The 20,452-nt window shown below is 42.0% G+C and overlaps 1 protein-coding gene and 1 long non-coding RNA gene across 2 annotated transcripts in view; one reads left to right on the forward strand and one right to left on the reverse strand.

Annotated features, from left to right (window-relative positions):
- The first annotated feature begins 789 nt into the window (after window positions 1-789).
- The window catches only part of RHOQ (ras homolog family member Q), a 39,818-nt gene continuing 20,155 nt past the window's right edge, over window positions 790-20,452 (forward strand). The window contains exons 1-2 of the mRNA XM_070734556.1: window positions 790-2,017; window positions 3,559-3,617. Coding sequence (XP_070590657.1) covers window positions 1,864-2,017; window positions 3,559-3,617 — 213 coding nt within the window. The 5' untranslated portion in view covers window positions 790-1,863. The remainder of the gene's footprint in view (window positions 2,018-3,558; window positions 3,618-20,452) is intronic.
- LOC139157614 (uncharacterized) lies at window positions 3,729-5,095 on the reverse strand. The gene is made up of 2 exons (XR_011557515.1): window positions 4,967-5,095; window positions 3,729-3,887 (listed from the first exon to the last, which is right to left on the reverse strand). It is a non-coding gene; the product is annotated as an uncharacterized lncRNA (long non-coding RNA).

Genomic DNA, 20,452 nt, shown 5'->3' on the forward strand with positions numbered 1-20,452 from the left:
CCAGGGGAGACATGATAGCAGTATGCAAGTACTTGTGAGGTCACCACAGAGAGGAGGGAATCACACTATTTTCCAGGGCACCAAAGGGCCAGACCAGGAGCATCGGATGGAACTGACCAAGGAGAGATTCAACCTGGAAATAAGGAAGAGCTTTCTGACTGGTGAGGGCGATCAACCAGTGGAACAGCTTGCCAGCGGAGGCTGTGAACGCCCCAACACTCGACACATTCAAAAAGAGATTAGACTACCATCTGAATGGTGTGTGTGTGTGTGTGTAAGATTCCTGCTTGAGCAGGGGGTTGGACTAGATGACCTGCAAGATCCCTTTCAACTCGAGTAAGTAAGTAAGTAAGTAAGTAAGTAAGTAAGTAAGTACGGTAAGTAAGTAAGTAAGTACGTACGGTAAGTAAGTAAGTAAGTAAGTAAGTAAGTAAGTAAGTAAGTAAGTAAGTAAGTAAGTAAGTAAGTAAGTAAGTAAGTAACCCTGAGTCACATTCAATTGTTAGCATGTCTCAATGATTGACATCATAGCTCAGTGACTTTATGGGCTGTGCTTAGATCATGTTTAAGGCAACATAGTTCTAAGCTTTCTAAGGCTGGGGGGTGGGGTGAAAAACGGGTCTACTGGGCCAGGGGTGGGCTACTGTCCAGAGGGGGGGGAATGCAGTGGCACCCAATCTGCACTGAAAGATGTTGAAAGAAAATGTAGGGCGTCCTGCATACGCCACACCCACAGTGTGGTAGTAAATTTTTTTGTAGCCCTTCACTGCACTGGGCCCACCAGAGGTTGAGAAATGGACTGTTCCTGGCCTCAGAGGGCCTCTGGGAGGGCAGGGGAGGCAATTTTTGCCCTCTTCAGGCATTGAACTATGGGTGTGGGCACTCGCGCAGCTGCCATAGTGTGTGTACATGCAATTTTGGCGCCTGAGGGGAAAAAAGGTTCGCCGTCACTCGTCACAGCTCAAAGCCAAGGCAGGCGCTTTCGCAAGAGCCCGTCGACGTTTCTGGGCGCCGCGGGCTCTTTGGAGAGGAGCCCTCGACTCCTCCTGGTAGCTACAGTACAGTTAATTTGGCTTCGTTCCTCCTCTCGCTCCTCCCGAGCGAGGCGGAGGGGGAGGCGGCGGCCTCGCTTATTTTTCCCTCGCCCTCTGGAAAAAGTGGTGCCTGAAGCCAAGGGAGGGGAGGGGGGGAGCCGAAGGAAAGTCTAGCGGGATCCCACTGCCACCCTCGCTTTGGAAGGGAGCCTGGGCCTTCCTCCTCCCTTCGGAAAAGCGACGGAAGGAGGAGGAGGGCTCACCCGGCACATGCGAAACAGTTTGGATTCTGAGAGGGAGGGAGAAGAGGAGGAGGAGGAGCTGGACGCAAGTGGTGCCCGTCTCGGTGCGGGTTCTGCCGCTCTTTAAGTTCCTCTTCCAAGCTTGGTGCTGCCGCCGCCGCTGGTCTTCTTATGAAAGCCTGTGTCATCGCGCCTGCCTGGGGCGAGAGCAGGGGAGGGGAATCCCTGCCAGCCAAATTGGGCATCGGCGGAGGCGGAGGTAGAGAAGGACTCCGACCCCGGCGAGGGACAGAAGAAATGCCACCTCCGGTGATTTGTGGCGCCTGCTGAAACGGGGGCGAGCCAGCCAGCCGAGCCTTGCTTTGCCCAGGCGGCGGTCTTGCTAAAACTCCGGAGGGGCTGAGGTGAAAATGCCACCGAAGGAGCGGCGCCTTTCCCGGCTCGGCGCCTGAACGTCCTCCACCCCCCGCCCCGTCCTCTTCTTCTCTTCTCCTCCCTCCCGGCCCTTCCCCGCCTTTTCCCTGCTCGGCTTCTCCCTCGCTTTCTAAAATGACGATCGGCTCGGCAGCCTCTTCCTCCTCATCATCATGGCCAACGGGACGGGGGCGGCGGCGGCGACGATCATGCTGAAGTGCGTGGTGATCGGCGACGGGGCGGTGGGCAAAACTTGCCTGCTCATGAGCTATGCCAACGACGCCTTCCCGGAGGAGTACGTGCCCACCGTCTTTGACCATTACGCAGGTAAAGGGGGGGGGGCGACGGAATTTGGGTCTGGTTTGCAACGGCTGAGTAAGGGGTTCCCTCTCACCTTTTTCCCGACTCCCCCACTCCCTGCCTGCCGCCCATTGCCTCTCCCCCCCCCCCCCCTATCTCGGTCGCTCTCTCCCGCCTCTTAAAGCAGCAAAGCAGGAACTTCAGCAAAAACTTTGCTCTCCGCCTCTTTCTCTCTTCCCCCCTTTCTCCTCTACTTTCTTCCCATCTGCCGTCCTTCAGCGAAAACCCGTCTTCCAGATGTGCGCCACTGCCAAAAATGTTTTGAGGGGGGGTGCAGCAAGTTAGGGAACGGCAAGCTGGAATGTGTACCAATATATGTGGGACCAAAAAGGGCCCACAGAGTTGGCCGTGTCCAGGTCCCATCCACCAAACAATGCCGGCTTGGAGGGCCCGTGGGGAAGGGCCTTCTCTGTGGTGGCTCTGATGCTCCAAGACCAACTGGAACCACTGGGGATCCGCACTATCCCTGCCCTCCTACTGGCCTTCTAGAAAGCCATTAACACCTGACTTTTCCAGCCAGGCCTGGGGCCACTGTCATCTAGGTTCAGCCATGGATGTATGAGAGTATGTATGGTTTTGATGGGGTATCAAATGTACTTTTATGTTGCTTTTTATTCTTGTTAGGATTGTAATTTATATTTTTATATTGCCTTATTGTTGTAATCCGCCCAGAGTCCGTTTAGAATTGGACTCAGCATATAAATACTGTATTACAAATGGAATTGGACTCAGCATATAAATATTGTAAATGGAATTGGACTCCGCATATAAATATTACAAATGGAATTGGACTCAGCATATAAATATTATAAACAAACAAATAATGGCTTGAATTGTCTTTTGCTCCTGGGACGGTTTGTGGTAGCTCCTCAAAATGGCTTATTTACAGCGTCCTCCACCACCACCACCACCTCCCTTGGAGGGCTTCCTTTCTCTGCATTTATGGTTATTAGTTATGGCAGGTGGGAAAGGGAAAAAGGGATGGGATCTTTCATCTGTACTTGGGTTTGTTATGAACCAGAAGTATCCTGGGCCTGCCCCTTCCCCAATGTCAAAGCCCCTGGAAGAGAAAGCAAAGTGGTAAAAGTTATTTTGTTAGTAGAAAAGATCTTTAGTCATACTAAGTGGGACCTGTCATATAATGGCAAAAACCTTTAGGAGAAATATTTCTTTAGAAGCACTTTGATTGGTTGCAGTAGTTTTGATCTTTATTTGAGCACATGCCTGTTTAATGGGAGCTGAGAAACTTCCACTCTGGACATCTTTACTGATGATGTTGTGATGTTGGAAATGTGTTAATGTCGCCTTTCATGCTATCAAAGAACGAGCAGCGTGTGTGTATTTTTGTATTTTCAATGCCGGATTCCCCCTCTCACTACTCTCCGCCCCCTTTCCACTGAATTGTGTTGAGTGGTTGAAATTGACCCTTTGCTTGTCCTCTTCTAAAGAGAAGAGACTAAATATCCTCAATCTCCCTTCCCCACTTCACCCTCTCTTTCTTTTTGCAGTCAGTGTGACAGTTGGAGGCAAGCAATACCTTCTTGGGCTTTATGACACTGCTGGACAGGTAAGTACCTTTCTGATCTAGTAGAACCAGACAAGGGTTGTGTTGACGTGGGGGAAAAAATAAGTCCAGCTTAGAGTGTGGACTTAAAAATAAATCCAGTGTAGAGTCTAAAGCTTTAGTTGTTTTTATGCTCGCTTGCACGTTGAATTATTCAAAGGTTCTGTTTGTTGAGAAGTCTCACTACAGCAGCATCTACTAATCGCCTCATTTGCTGTCTTGCTACAGAGATTTCAGAATGGACCGGCTTGTTTTCTTGTTTTCTGTGCACAGCTAAAAGACATTACAAACAGCTCTGTTAATGTGACCGTTCAACTCTGGCCTTACACTGGAAAAAACAATGGCTGTTCGCACTGCCCGATGCCTGGGCTGACTTTTGAGTTGCCTGTTAGTTCTCATTGGGGATTGGGCACTCAGAACTGCTGCCTCTGATTGGTGAATCGTGGCATCATCTAATTTGGTCGGAAGGCATCCTGTCTGTTTATTGCAGACCATTGCTTTCTGCCTTGAAAGAAGTCTTTTGAACTGAAACATTTGCAAGGAATGACAATAATCTCAGAGCATAGGAGACTAGGAAGAATGGCAGGGGAAGCAAAATAAGAAGGGAATCCTAAACTATCGCTTTTGCAACCAGAACTATGAATTGTCACTGATCCTTGTAGTTTGCATGTAATGCTATGGGCCCCTAAGTGATATTAGTGGCCCCTAGCATTACTAATATTAAGTGATATTAGGGGCCCAGAGAATTAACTTAGTATTTATTGTGCTAGAATGCTTTAAATGAAGGAATTCACAGTCATGATGCTACTAGCATCAAAAAAGATTTAGCCAAAATATACTTGGGAAATAGCTATGCAGTCCATGACTCACTTCCTTAATGACTGCATATCTGAGAAGCATCAAATACAATTCATTAAAAAGAAATCTGCCTCATCATATACAAAGTCTGTCTTATTCTGCCTTCTCTAATCTGGGTCGGTCTATTAAATCCCCAACTTCCATAGTTCCCTAAGCAGCATGTATATATGTTGAGGCTCCAGGGCTTTAGAAAACACTGGCTCTGAAAGATAAAACTAACATTTACTTTTTGTCTCACAGTGGCCAGTCAATAGCAGGATTTAAACATTGAGTCCCCTTCTACCCATATTTCCCATTGGTACTAAAAGGCAAGGTGCTTCTGGTTTAATGTCCAGTAAACATTGAGAAGCTTACTCCTTTTTAAAGCCATTTAATTCAGGGCCCTCCTCTCTTCCTGAAGTGGAGGCTTATTTATTTATTTAGAAAATTTAGGTGGTCACCCAATTTATTTACAGTGAGGTCATGTATATACAAACCCAGTAAAAAACACATACCAATACATCCTCACACCCTGGGGATAAGGATCAGACCAGCCGCTTGATGGGTTCCATATTCCTCGGGGGTATCCAGGCCCATTGGCAGAACCATCTCCTAGGCTCTGTGCAAATTGATTCATTGTGTTTCTGGTAAATAGTTTAAGAATGTTTGAATACATAGAATTAGGCTTGTAATCTGAACTTTGGTGCTTCAAAAATTTATGTGAATATCTAATACAGGAATTGTGACAATTTATGGTTTAGGTAGTAAGATTTTATTCTTAAAGTCACAGAAAATCAAGGTATGACATATGTAGAACTGGACATTTGGCTGGTAACTCCCTATTAATATGTCAATTCAGTCAGTTAAATTTCTTTAGCACATGTTGCAAACATATTGTCAACCTTTCTCTAGAGCCATTCTGACTCTAAAGGCTTTGTTTTAACAGTTAAAGCATTAATTAAATGTTTAAAAAAAATAGCAGGGCCCTTGATAAAATTTCAAGGACCCAGACTTTAACTAGAATTAAATATAGTAAATTATATAATTCAACTCATATCAAGCCTTTCAAATTCCCTCCTTTTTTTACAAGAAAAGCAGTAGAGTCTTAGCAATCCACATAAAACATCCCAAATGCCAATTAGAAATTTGCAGGCTGGATTTGTGTTTCTTTTTGGTGTTCTTAGGGGACCTAGTGGCTCAAGAAAGCAATACAAGGCAATAGTGGAATATTTATCTGAAATGCTTGTAGCCGCAATAGCTATTGATTTAGGATTTCATAGAAGGTTCAAGTAGTTGGCATACTTGGTGGCAGTCATAAAAAGCAGTATAGATTCCTGTAGCATCTTAAAAACAAAGGCTTTTGTTGTGATAGATTTCATTAGGTGGGAGCAACTGGCTCATATTTGGGTTCAAAAACTAAATAGGTTTGGATCTGGTTAATACTTTAATGGGAGAATCCCAAAATCCTAAGCCTTTAGGCACACTGGAAATAAAAACAAAAAACCAAGGTCCTGGAAGAAAATAATTGTATTTGTGCCAAAGAAATTTCACCTATATATCCATGTAGAGACAAGGAGTTAATCTTGACTAGAAGGCATCTCTATTTTCCTTTGTTACTATAGCATGTAATGAAAAAATTTAATGCTATAATAAATCTCTTAGTCTTAAAGTTGCTGCAAGTTTAATTTTGTTGCAGTGACTAACATGTTAATTGATGTTTCAGAAATTAAACATGAAATGTGATAAAGGTCTCCTGAGGGCTGAAAAAATAAACCCATCTGGGTGATAGTTTATTCTAAATGTTACTTTTAAAATTTAAACTGAAATAGACCTACAAAGTAGTTATTTGATGGCGCTCTCTACAGTTGACACATTCCACAGTTGGGAGACTGGATAAGCCTATTCCTGAGGAAGGGTACCGCTGATTCTAAAAGTTGATTTGGCACTTCTTTTAAGAGGCATTCCTCCTTACATGGTAGCCCAATGCTACAAAGGGATTTAAAGGTCAAAAATCACAGGTGCTGCTCGCCAGAGCATTATCAAGTTAATAATAATGATCTGATTCAATGTTGTTTCATAAGTACATTGCAAAGGGTTTTGGGGGTCAGTGTTTGAGTATGTAATATTTGGAGAGTGTGAAATAATATATGTGGATATCCCACAGGGCAGCCCTCTACAACAGTGTTTCCCAACCTGGGCAACTTGAAGATACTGTATTTGGACTTCAACTCCCAGAATACCCCAGCCAGCGAATGCTGGCTGGGGTATTCTGGGAGTTGAAGTCCAGATATCTTCAAGTTGCCCAGGTTGGGAAAAACTGCTCTACAACATCATGCCCTCTAGCTGTATTGGGATAATTCTCAGGCAGCATTGCCAATAGCTATGTTGTAGCATAGTATATAGTGCTATATTTGCAGTCCAAATCTTTGAATCTTGAAGCACTTACAGCATACCTGTAAAATAAACTAGATGGACTAATTCTATATGGGAACAGAGAAAATATTGCTTGTAAAATGCACCCCCACTGGACCCCAAGCCAGAAAGTTGAACTAGCAAATTATGAAATGTTTCACCAGTAAGCCAGGGCTGATTTCAAAATTTTATGCTTTAGGAGTTGCATGTATAATAACAGAGTATTTGTCAGGAACAATTCTGCTGCTAAGGAAAGTATATTGCAAGTTGGATGTTTGCAAAAGAAAGGAAATTCAAACCATTGAGGTCAAACAAAATGATCTGTAAAATCACAAGTCAGTCTTCTGATGACCAAGACTTCCTGTACAGTCCTAGACTACAGCTCAGAAGCGTCCAGCCAGTGATTTGTCATAAGCTTTTTTTGGCTTGAGGCCAGATGACATTTTTATGGCCTGATGGACATCTCTTACTAACTCTGTTTTCATGATAAAACTAGGGATTTTTCAGTATCAACTCATGTAGTGGGAAAACAGAAATATCTGCACTTACTGTAAAGAAAAGTAATGAGGGTATCATATCAAACTTCATTAGACCTTCTGTCAAAGCTGCTTTGTGACATATATGATGCCAGACTTCTCATTCTGATGACCATTGGAGACCATAGACCAGTGATGGTGAACCTATGGCACGGGTGCCACAGATAGCATGCGGAGCCATATCTGCTGGTATGCGAGCTGTTGCCCTAGCTCAGCTTCAACGTGAATGTATGTGCCAGCCAGCTGATTTTAGGCTCACTCAGAGGCTCTGGGAGAGCGTTTTTGGCTTCCAGAGAGCCTCTGGAGGGATGGGGTAGAGCACTTTTACCCTTCTCTGGCTGCAGGGAAGGCCTTGGAGCCTGGGGAGGGTGAAAAACGAGCCTACTGGGCCCACCAGAAGTTGGGAAGCAGGCCGTTTATGGACTCCAGAGGGCCTCCTGGGGAACAGTTTTTGCTCTCCTCAGATATTGAATTATGGGTGTGGGCACTCACGCATTCACAAAAACATTCACACACAATCTTTCAGCACCCAAGGAAAAAAAGGTTCCCCATCCCTGCCATAGACTACATATTGAGGAAGGCTATAAGCAGAAGGATTGCTAACATGTTGAATATACTGTTTGTCTTACTGCAAGATATCCAAGACAGGAAACATGTTAATGCTTAAGGTAGATATTGAGGACATATGGCCTTTCAGTAATAAATATTTCTTTGCATGAGTGTGCATAATAAATGGGAAGCAGAACAGTTCTGAGGAAGATACATGTATCAAAGTGTGCCATAATGTAATTTTATTTGATTTTGGCTTAGTTTAAGATACTGCCAATGTTTTACAGCTACAATCCCAGAGTCTCTCTCTATTGGCCACACAGACATGGGATGTTGGAAATTGTAATTTAGCAATCTCTGGATGGCCACAGATTGCTTTCATCAATGCTTTAAGCTGAAATCTGGCCTTATCTATGGTAAGCTAAACTGATTATGTGATGTTTAAATTAGGAATCAATAGTAAATATGCTCTTCCTAATTTTCAAATAAAAGTGGTGCTTTCAAAGGAGTAAATTTTCCCTCTCCCTTCAAATCTTTAGTGTATAAACAATTCATAGAGTTGATGTTTTCTGCCTTGCTGTTTATGTATTGTTTTCCCCAAGGATGTATCTGTTTCTCATCAGATATCATTAATTTCACAGTGAAGTAATGTTTTAATTGCATACGGCTGTACAGTGATTCCTGATCACTGATGTCAACGGGACCAATTGAGACTGATGATACTATTTCCTGGACTGCTCGCATGGAGAGCTTAGCCGGTGAAGGAGGGTGTGTGTGTGTCATATACTGAACCCCATCAGTTAATGAGAGCAAACGACATTTATTCAGAGTACCGTAACTCTTCTTGAACAGGTGTAGACTTTCAGTTTTTGTGTGTGATAATTCCTCTAGAACAAAGCTTTCTATTCTCTCTTTGATGCTGAGAAATATTTTTGTAGTTTTCCATTATTTTTACCATCTGATAATGGAATGTGGCAATTGAACATGTTCATCCTCTTCATAATGTTCTGTCCCTCCAACCTCATTTGTGGAAGTTCTCTTTGTTATGTCTTTTGATAGTTTTCCAGTTTTCCCCAGCTGTTGATACCTTTGTTGGATGAATGGAAGGTACTATTTCAGTTGTTTAAAAATTGTAATTCAGCAGATTCATGTCTTGAGTCATGTTTGCTTCTAATTTTATATACTGATTCAATAGGGCTGTCCCTTCTTTTCCATGATGTTGGATCCCATATATTTCTTTAGAGGAATCCGTAATTACTTAGAGTGGATTGAGGGAAGGTGCTGAAGAGGAGAGGTGAGATGATGCTCCCATCTGCGGATAAACTCTACAGAATAAAACTCTTCCACTGCTTTTTAAGCACACAAAAATAGCTTATGGGTGATTTAGCAGGTGCATTGAAAGAATAGTGTTTGTGTGTGTGAGCATACCCTTGCACAGATGCACATCCCAAAACAGCAACCTATTGACTCTGAAATGCCCCAAATATTCTATTTTTAGATTGAAAAAACCCTATAAAATAAAGAATATGAAGCTGAAATTATTAATGTTGTGGCAAATAAAACGTACCTTTGCTTATTTGAATATTGAAACAACATCTTGAAGAAAACATTTAAAAACATGCAGGGACAACTAGATGACAGCGGACTCTATAAGAACCTAACTTGTTGTTTTTTTTAAAAGCTAGTTATGAAAGGAAATAATGTCTTTCACGAAGAGAGAAGAATTCGTTTTGAATCAGGAGTGTGACTTCCTAATTCTGTAGAATTCTTTCTTGCATAATGACAAAACGTTTTTTAAGGAATAAACTTCTATTAACAGAATTATTAGTAGATCCTTGGAACAAACTTCCAGCAGACGTGGTTGATAAATCCACAGTAACTGAATTTAAACATGCCTGGGATAAACATATATCCATCCTAAGATAAAATACAGAAAATAGTATAAGGGCAGACTAGATGGATCATGAGGTCTTTTTCTGCCGTCAGTCTTCTATGTTTCTATTTGGGATACTGTCTTGATATTTCTTGATATTATTCTATATTGTGAAAGAAGAGTGATGTCTATGGAGATTCTTAGTCATCCAAATCATAGTTGTCTCAAAGGTGCTTTTTCAAAAGGCAACTGGACTTTCTTGTTTTTCTTTGAAGAAGTTTAACTTCTCATACAAGAAGCTTCCTCAGCTCTGAAGAAGCTTCTTAGATGAGAAGTAAAACATCTTCAAATAAAAAGTCCAGTTACCTCTTGAAAAAGCAGCTTTGAAAGCAGAGGGATCTTCTACTGGAATAGAGTTGAAAGGGGGGGGGATTCAAGGATGGGTGGCTAGGAAGAAACCCCCCCCCCTTAATCTCTCAAATAGGTTTCTCTTAGGTCTTAACGTTTTTCTGAGGCTTTTTTCTTTAATCTTTAATGAAATAAAATAATGACTAGTGTATATTATAAATGGAAAGTATTGTGTTTGCTGCTATTCTATTTAGTTCAAACTTCTATTTAGTTTGAACTTTGAAAAATCCTTTAGGACCGATTTGCAGAAGATTTTTAAAACAAGCAAGAATAATCATGTATTTCATGCTTTGTTTGCTTTGTAAATGTAACATCAGTTTCAGAAGATGTTATGAAAAGATGTAAGAGTATAAATCCATACCACCAACCAGCTTTTTGTCCAAAGTTTTGGATGCAGCAATTTAGGGCTGTGAATGAAATGTGAGTGGGTGGATAAATAAATATGTGCGCACATACACATGTACACACAAAAGTTCGTTTTGTTGCTGGCTCAGCCGCCTTGTGGGTTGAAATATTCAAGGCTGTGTGGAGCAAAAAATAGCCACTTGCACATACACTTGCCGGTCAAGGAATCCTTATTTCATTCTGCAGCTGACTAGCTCCTATTTCTAGGAAGTGGGTGGAAAATGCCACTCTTTAGCGGACGAAGCATTCTATCATCAGTTCCTAGCAGAGACAGTTTTTTCTCTCTAGTAACAAGTAGAGTAAAATTAAGGAGGTTTTTTTTTAGCCTTTCTTGATTGTATAAGAAAACTTGGTAATATATTTGGAGATGGTAGAGAAGAAAAATCTGCAGTGGTCCACAGGAAAAGAAAATCTTTAAAAGTGGGGGCACAATCTTAGTTGGGGGAAAGATCAGAAGCAACATGAGAAAATATTATTTTACTGAAAGAGTAGTCGATCCTTGGAACAAACTTCCAGCAGACGTGGTTGGTAAATCCACAGTAACTGAATTTAAACATGCCTGGGATAAACATATATCCATTGTAAGATAAAATACAGGCAATAGTATAAGGGCAGACTAGATGGACCATGAGGTCTTTTTCTGCCGTCAGTCTTCTATGTTTCTATGTAAAACTATAGTTAGGTGATACTGTATTTTTGGAGTATACGACGCACATTTTTCTTCCAAAAAAGAGGGTGAAAATCTGGGTGTGTCTTATACTCCGAATGTAGCCCCACCCACATGCTCCGTGGATTGCATTTTCGCATGGTTCCAGGCGACAGCGATCCTCACTTCCACATGGAGCCTGATTCCCGAAGTGTCCCGGGAAAGTGTGTTGAAAGCCAGGCTTCCTCTCAGAAAGGCCCGATAGAAAGACATCAGTCTTCCTGGACCTCCCATTTCGTAAACATGCTACTTGGCTTTCCAGCAAGATTCCCCCTCCCCAAAAATGGAGGAGAAAGTGCTAGCTGGAAACTCTTTTCTCTATGATCCTCTCGTTTGTTCAAACAGAGAGAGGAATATGCCACCTGAAAACGCTTTCCTTTAAAAGGCTCTCAGTGCAATTCCCTGGGCTGCTCCAGGAATCAGGGTCCAACCAAGGCAGCAAAGGTGCAGGGGCTTGCTGAGAAGCCTGGCAGCATGTTTACAAAATGGCAGGTCCAGGAGGACTGATGTGCTGCCTCTCTATCAGCCTTGCTGTGAGAAAGCCCAGCTTTCAATGCCTATGGCTATAGGTAAGAAGACTGGGGCATTTTGGGAGTAGAGCCAAGTCTGTCTTCTGCCCCCATTAAAATCATGCCGCACCTCACCCGCTCCAGTTAAATTCCATCCCAATTTCTGCAGAAAAAATTGTCAACAGAGGCATAATAAAACAGAAAGTCTGAATAAAGATTTAAAGAATATGTGCTTTGAAGAAATCTCATTATTTCCTAGTACAGTATTGCCTGAGGAGGCTATTATTGGGAAATTTAATGAGTCGTCTTATACAACTGATCACTTCCATAGTGGAAATCTGAGATTTAACTTATGAAACAAAAGTGGATTCTGAAAATTATCTGCTACTAATATGTTTTATTATTAACAAAAACACAGAAGATTATACAATCATATATGATTACTTGTAATTTCTTATTCACTTCACATTTCTGTAATTTTAGAAAGCAAAATTCATTTTTATTGTTAGAATAAATAAAAAGATCTGTGCTGTCCATTATCAAAATCCGAGTGGAAGTGAGGACCCCACTAATCCTGATGTTGGTAGGCAGATGCAGAATTCTTTTTTCTTGTTTTCCTCCCCCCAAAGTAAAGTCCATCTTACATTCTGGTGCATCTTATACTCCTAAAAATATGGCACTTCTTTTGGAAACCAAGCAATATGCCATAAACTAATGAACAAAATGGTCCTCTAAAATTATTCCACAGGCCAGTTGATAGCACTTGGACTTATATACCACTTTACAGCCCTCTCGATTTACAGAGTCAGCATATTGCCCCCAACAATCTGGGTCCTCATTTTACTGACCTTGGAAGGATGGAAGGCTGAGTCAACCTTGAGCCGGGGAGATTTGAACTGTCGGCAATCGGCAATCAGCAAAAATAGCCTGCAGTACTTCATTTCTAACTACACTGCCACTTAATACACTTGTTGTGTAAAGAGAAGGGAGAAAAAGCTTCACACTGGACTTCAAGCGTCTTGCTGTATGTACCTCTCCATTCTTCCTCCAAAGTCTGGATCCTTGGTTTCTAAATGAGATGTAAAAGTTTCCACAGTATGTTGATTTGTCATCTGCTGGTGTTGATCCACTGTGCTTAATTAATTAAGTCCAGGGTCAATGCAGCTGCCTATCAGGACATTTTGTACCGCTTTATGCTTCCTTCCGCAGACGAGCTTTATAGGGATGCTAACTTCAATTTTCGAGAAGGATGTGGCACTGTCCACACTGCCAAAAGCACCAAAATCTGGTTCAATGGCCATGAGATTACTGAGCTTGATTGGCCAGCAAGTTTGCCTGACCTGAACCTCATAAAGAATCTATAAGAAAGATGAGAGACATGAGACCGAACTGTTGTGGTTAGCTCTGGCCCAGCTCCTGCCCCAAGCAATGTGCACGTGGATGTGGGGAAAACATCCACATGCCGCAGGCCTGTTTTGCTCCCGATGGAATCTGCCGACGAAGCCTCCTCTGACCAAGGAAGCGTGAGTGACAGGGAAGAGGGGAGTTTGGCCGACAGCCCAGGAGAAGATCAATCATCTGTATCATCCCTGGATTCTGAACAAGAATTAATGACACATCCATGCATGCATAGAGTGATGCATAGGAGACAACAACTGAAGGATTATTACAAGAGAAAATGAGGCCACCTGTGGTTGGGTGGGGCTGCTGTAATTAGTACTACAGATAAAAGTGCAGCCTGTTGTTTTAGCCTCATGGCAGTTTATCTGATTCATTGTTTCGTCAAGATCGTGGTTTTTGTGCTGTTCAAGATTGTGTGTGAACTCTCTGGACTTTAGAATTGGACTCAATTTCCCAGTTATTGAGTGAGCAATTGGATTGCATTTAACCAGTACCTTGTGTGTACCAGAAAATCCCTTTGACATTGAAAAAGGGAGCTGTTTCTGTTTTTCTGTTTATAAAAACTTTTGGGTTTTCCTTTTATCGTGTGGTGTGTATCTTCCTGGACTAATTACTTTGTAATTACAGGCGGTTGAAACACACCGGCAGAACACCGAACAATGCAGAAGAGCTGAAGGCCGCTATTGAAACATCCTGGTCTTCTATAACACCTCAGCAATGCCACAGCCTGATAGCTTCCATGCCATGCCGCATTGAGGCAGTAATTGCTGCAAAAAAGGCCCAAACCAAATACCGAGTATATATGCATGCTTATACTTTTCAGAGGTCTGATATTGTTCTATGTACAATCCTTGTTTTATTGATCACATGGAAGATTCTAATTTTCTGAAACGGTGGATTTGGGGTTTTCATGAGCTGTACCCCATAATCATCACAATTATGACAAATCACAGCTTGCACTATCTTACCTTGAATGTCACGAGTCTCTCATATACAGTATTACGTTTCATAGAAACATAGAAGACTGACGGCAGAAAAAGACCTCATGGTCCATCTAGTCTGCCCTTATACTATTTCCTGTGTTTTATCTTACAATGGATATATGTTTATCCCAGGCATGTTTAAATTCAGTTACTGTGGATTTACCAACCACGTCTGCTGGAAGTTTGTTCCAAGCATCTACTACTCTTTCAGTGAAATAATATTTTCTCACGTTGCTTTTGATCTTTCCCCCAACTAACTTCAGATTGTGTTCCCTTGTTCTTGTGTTTACTTTCCTATTAAAAACACTTCCCTCCTGAACCTTATTTAACCCTTTAACATATTTAAATGTTTCGATCATGTCCCCCCTTTTCCTTCTGTCCTCCAGACTATACAGGTTGAGTTCATTAAGTCTTTCCTGATACGTTTTATGCTTAAGACCTTCCACCATTTTTGTAGCCCGTCTTTGGACCCGTTCAATTTTGTCAATATCTTTTTGTAGGTGAGATCTCCAGAACTGAACACAGTATTCCAAATGTGGTCTCACCAGCGCTCTATATAAGGGGATCACAATCTCCCTCTTCCTGCTTGTTATACCTCTAGCTATGCAGCCAAGCATCCTACTTGCTTTTCCTACTGCCCGACCACACTGCTCACTCATTTTGAGGCTGTCAGAAATCACTACCCCTAAATCCTACTCTTCTGAAGTTTTTGCTAACACAGAACTGCCAATGCAATACTCAGACTGAGGATTCCTTTTCCCCAAGTGCATTATTTTACATTTGGAAACATTAAACTGCAGTTTCCATTGCTTTTACCATTTATCTAGTAAAGCTAAATCATTTACCATATTACAGACCCCTCCAGGAATATCAACCCTATTGCACATCTTTTCATCTTTTAAGTTGCATTACTGAAATAAATTACTGATATTCTAATTTTTCGAGCTTCACCTGTATGCCGTATTCCCCATACAGTATATTTGTATGTGATGTCTATACTTTATATTGCATCTCAAAATTCAGATTGCAGACTGATGCAGACACATGGCCCAATCAAGGCAGTGTCAAATGGATCTATTACCTGGAGCCCTGACAGATGCATTTCTAGGAGGTTGTGTTCACATTTTTAGAAATGCTTTCAGATAAGGTTTTATTGTGCAATTACCCTGTCACTTTCCCCAATTTTTATAATTTGGATTATGATCAGCTTCCATTTGTCTTAAATGCTTGTCCACTCCTCCTTCCTTGATATTTTTCTTTTTTGTAGAAAAATCTATTAGCGGGGAAAAAGAAAATAACTGTGCAAAATATCTTGAGTAGTCCCATTTAATCCCAGCGACCGATTAGGTCCCACAGAGTTGGCCTTCTCCGGGTCCCGTCAACTAAACAATGCCGTTTGGCGGGACCCAGGGGAAGAGCCTTCTCTGTGGTGGCCCCAACCCTCTGGAACCAGCTCCCCCCAGAGATTAGAACTGCCCCCACCCTCCTCGCCTTTCGTAAACTCCTTAAAACCCACGTTTGCCGTCAGGCATGGGGGAACTGAAACATCTCCCCCGGGCCTATACAGTTATGTATGGTATGCTTGTATGTATGTTTGCTTTTAATAATGGGGTTTTTAGTGTTTTTTAAATTATTAGACTTGTCATATATTGTTTATTATTGCTGTGAGCCGCCCCGAGTCTACGGAGAGGGGCGGCATACAAATCTAATAAAAAGTAAAAGTAAAAAGTAAAGTAAAGTAAAAGTACATTTAAAAATGTCCTGGAACCAGGAATCAGTTAACTCACTTCTGCTAGTCTTATTGATTTCATAAGTAGTTTCTATTAATTTGAAAAGCATTTTCTTAATAAGCTATAAAATTAGAAACACTTTAAAAAGTTGTCAACGTGAAGTCAATGGAAAATGTAGATTTTTTTAAAGGCATACATCAGCTAGGTAGCTAATAGTATAAATTATCTTTTTTCATTACTGAGGTGACAACATATCAATAAGAAAGAAACTTGTGTGATCTGCTCTAGGAAATTTTGGGTTCAGTAAAGAAAATCAGGAAGGACATTTTGTAAACTGGAAAATAACAACAACAACAACAACAACAACAACAACAACAAAACAGAGTTGGAAGGGACCTTGGAGGTCTTCTAGTCCAACCGCCTGCTTAGGTAGGAAATCCTACACTACTTCAGACAGGTGGTTATCCAACATCTTCTTAAAAATTTCCAGTGTTGGGGCATTCACAGAATATTAATCAGGAATTATTTAGTGCATTTGAAGATGCAATAACAGTAATTGCACAATTCAATCTCTAAGGCCACTTACAGGAGGTTGAATGTAAGCTATTTCTACAGGGCTCTAGCTCAAGTGTGTGTATTCAATACTCAGACCACAGAAGTGAGTTTAGGGAATCCCCTATGCTTAGGAAATACATTACTTACATGACCACAGTGTTCTTAAGCTGACTAACTTATGTAGTAGGGTGGTTTGGAAGCACAAACTATGGCTCAAAATTTATCAAATACCACTAGTACCAACCAGGCTTTGGTATGATACCTGAATTAATTTTTTATTAGAAGATTAGAGAGCAGGCATGCATGCACACACACACACACAGAGGAAAAGGACATTGATAAATTAAAAAATAATTGCAGTTGGCAAAGGAATAGCTGTTTTGTGGCTAGCAGAGTAGTGACGGAGATTGAGGTAGTGGTGTCAGTGAGGCATTGGAAGTGCCCAGTTGTGGATTTTTGGGGCTAGTGCAGTGATGGCTAACCTTTTTCTCTCTGTGTGCTAAAAGCAGCACATGCACTGGCACCCTTATTGCAATATGTGCGCAATACGACCACCCCCGTGCACCCTGACTTCCGTGCATGCAAGTGTGTCCCATTCTCCACCACGCATACATGTGCGACCTCCGTAAACATGTACATGTGTGCATGACCACCCCCTGCATTCCCCCACCCCCCTCCAGAGGGTTTTTGGAGCCGGGGAAGCCATTTTCACCCTCCCAGAGGCTTGACAAAAACTTCTAGAGCCTGGGGAGGGCAAAAACTGGGCCTATTGGAAACGAGTCTGTTTCCGGCCTCTGGGAGGCTCCAGAGTTCAGGGGATGCTGTTTTTGCCCTCCTAGAGGAGGTTAAGGAAAGTCTTCAGAGTTTGGGAGGGCGAAAAACGAGCCTACTTGGAGTCTGGAAATGGCTCTGTTTCCAGCCGGTGGATGGTCTCTGGAGCCCGGGGGAGACCGTTTTTCCCCCCTCCAAGATGTCAAGGTCCTCTTCGAAAATGATGGATGAACATCACCTTTCCAAGGAAGCCGCTGGCAATCTCTATATATGCTTTCCATTTTACAGATTTTATCTGTTGTCTCTTCTAAATGGGAAGGTTTATGGCAGATATTTTATCAAAGCATTCTATCTGAATTTAACATAATCTCTGTGTTTGCTGTTCCTTATATTCTGTCTGTCCTAAAGTAGATTTTAGGACCTCTAGAACTGTATATAATACTGCAAATTTCTAGAAATTATAATTCCAATGCATGTGGAATTTGCAAAATTGGGGAAAGTACTGTAGGAAATGTCATTCAGATGTTTTCCTAATCTCCCTAATTATTAAGAATTGTATTACAACCCTGTAGTACCAAATAATAGCAGAAACCTAAGAGGGAGGGTGAAAAATGGGCCTACTGGAAGTCTGGAAATGGCTGTTTCCAGCCGGTGGAAGGTCTCTGGAGCCCGGGGGAGGCTGTTTTTTCCCCTCCTGGAGGTTCACGGAAATCATCGAGCCTGGGGAGGGCAAAAACAGGCCTCGCAGAAGTCCAGAAACAGGCTGAAAATCAGCTGGCCTACAGGAGGCGGGTATGCATGTGCAGTGGAACTGAGCCGACCGATGGCTCGTGTGCCAGAAGAAATGGCTCTGTGTTCCACTTCTGGCACATGCGCCATAGGTTCGCCATCATAGGTTGGTCATGACCTATACAGCTCTACATGGCATCGGACCAGAATATATTTGGGACCGTCTTCTGCCGCACGAATCCCAGCGACTGATTAAGTCCCACAGAGTTGGCCTTCTCTGGGTCCCATCGGCTAAACAATGCCGTCTGGTGGGACCCAGGGGAAGAGCCTTCTCTGTGGTGGCCCCTGCTCTCTGAAATCAACTCCCCCCCAGGGATTAGGACCGCCCCCACCCTCCTTGCCTTTCAAAAGCTTCTGAAGACCCACCTTTGTCGCCAGGCATGGGGAAACTGATATACCCTTAGCTATTATGGTTTATGTATGGTTTGTTAGGTTGTGTGATTGTTTTCTTTTTATAATAAGGGTTTTAAATTGTTTTTAACATTAGATTTGTACATAGTGTATTATTGTTGTGAGCCACTCCGAGTCCTTGGAGAGGGGCGACATACAAATCTAATAAATTATTATTATTATTATTTATTATTATTATCATCATCATCATCATCATCATCATCATCATCATCATCACGGGGTTACTGATTCCTTCCTGGCAGTGACATTTGGCAGTGATGAATTTAGAGAATGCAACAGGCTGGTCAAGCTCTTTGCAGGCTCTCAAAACAAAAGCAAATTATCCCCAATAATTAAAAATTAGTATGAATTTATATTAACTTGCATAATCCAGATCTTTCTTTGTCCCAGATTGTTTAATGTTGGTGTGTTGTGCGTGTTATTTTCGCAGGCATGTATGTCCACTTTCTTTTTTAAACTTGCCGTAGTCTCCAACTCTGTCTTTGAATTGCAGCTTTAAAATTTTTGCATTCATTGTGTTTTATCTATAGAAGATTATATACTCTTTATTCTCTTTATAATAACGCAAGCCATGCTCTGGCTTTTCTGCAACACCATCAAAAAGCAACTTTAAAGGACTGAACTTCAGAATAGGATAAAAAGAGAGGAGTTGAATGAATCATCTTCTGGAGGATTTTGCAGGTCCTCATTAGTGAGTTGTGCTGTGGAAAGAGATTACAATGTGGATCGAGGGACCGGGACTGTACCTCTCTTAAACCGGCAACCTTGAGTATAGAGGAGTGTTTCCATGTACCGTTTTTAGCAGCACTAATGGCTACCCTTCATCACAGGCTGGCTGGCTTTTTTCACTAGCTTTGACCAATTGCTATTTTTGGTTCTATTTCTAAAAACAGATGGTTCTTTGCTTCCTACAATTCTAAGCAAGAGATGGTTGGCAGTTCAGTAGTTACAAAATCTAGGGAAGTTTCTCAAGAGGGTGAAGTTTTGTGTAATATTTGATAAGATTTGCCCAATCCAATGTGTTAATCCTCTGATTTTTTTTTTTTTAAGACATTACCATAGTATGAAACAACACATTTAGAAACAGGAAGGGAAAGGAGAGGTATGTTATCTTTTGGTGTGGATTGGGAAGGGATGGGAACAAGGTAGTGACCATCCATTCATTCTTTTAGGCAGGTTCTTAACTTTATCACCATCCCCCATTTTCAGAGATTGTGACCAACCATTGTGTGTTGACTCATGCAATGCTCATTCTGTCAGCTGACTGGTACAATCTGGAATATTGGAATTTATTTATTTATTTTATTTATTTATTAGATTTGTATGCCGCCCCTCTCCGAAGACTCGGGGCAGCTCACAACAGCAATAAAAACACTATAGCAGTGGAACAAATCTAATATTAAAAACATATAAAACCCTATCATTATTTTTTTTAAAAAACCCAAACCAAATTATTTCCTTTGTGCTGTTTCTTCTTTGTGCTGTAGAAGTCTCGGATAAATAGACATTTGTCAAGACATTACTTCTCCAGGAACATTTTTAGGGCAGCTTTTAGGGCAGCTCACTCACCTTTGCTCCCCACCTATCACTCAGCTCTCACCTGTGGCTCCCAGTAGCTGTAACATGCACAGCGGCCACACCCCAGGCAACAGCTCTGCCAGACTGGCCAAACCAGGTTGAGAGTAGCCGTTGGGTCATTGACCTTCAGTGAGATATAGGGACTTGATTCCTTAACATGTGATTTCAGTGGACTGAGCAGATGAAATCTATTAGAACAGGATAACGGTCATGAAGGCGCTCTCAGCAAGTGATGTGGTATGCTAAGAGCATGGCAAGACACGAAAGACGCCTTGATCAACCACTGTGCCCAGCCGTTCTCCAAGTATTGGATTATTATTATATGCTGTTTTATTGCTGTTGTTAGCATAGTTCCCTCTAAGCTGAGCAGTGAGCAATGGCTCAC

The sequence above is a fragment of the Erythrolamprus reginae genome, chromosome 1 (assembly GCF_031021105.1).
Source record: "Erythrolamprus reginae isolate rEryReg1 chromosome 1, rEryReg1.hap1, whole genome shotgun sequence".
In the NCBI taxonomy this organism is placed as follows: Eukaryota; Metazoa; Chordata; class Lepidosauria; order Squamata; family Dipsadidae; genus Erythrolamprus; species Erythrolamprus reginae.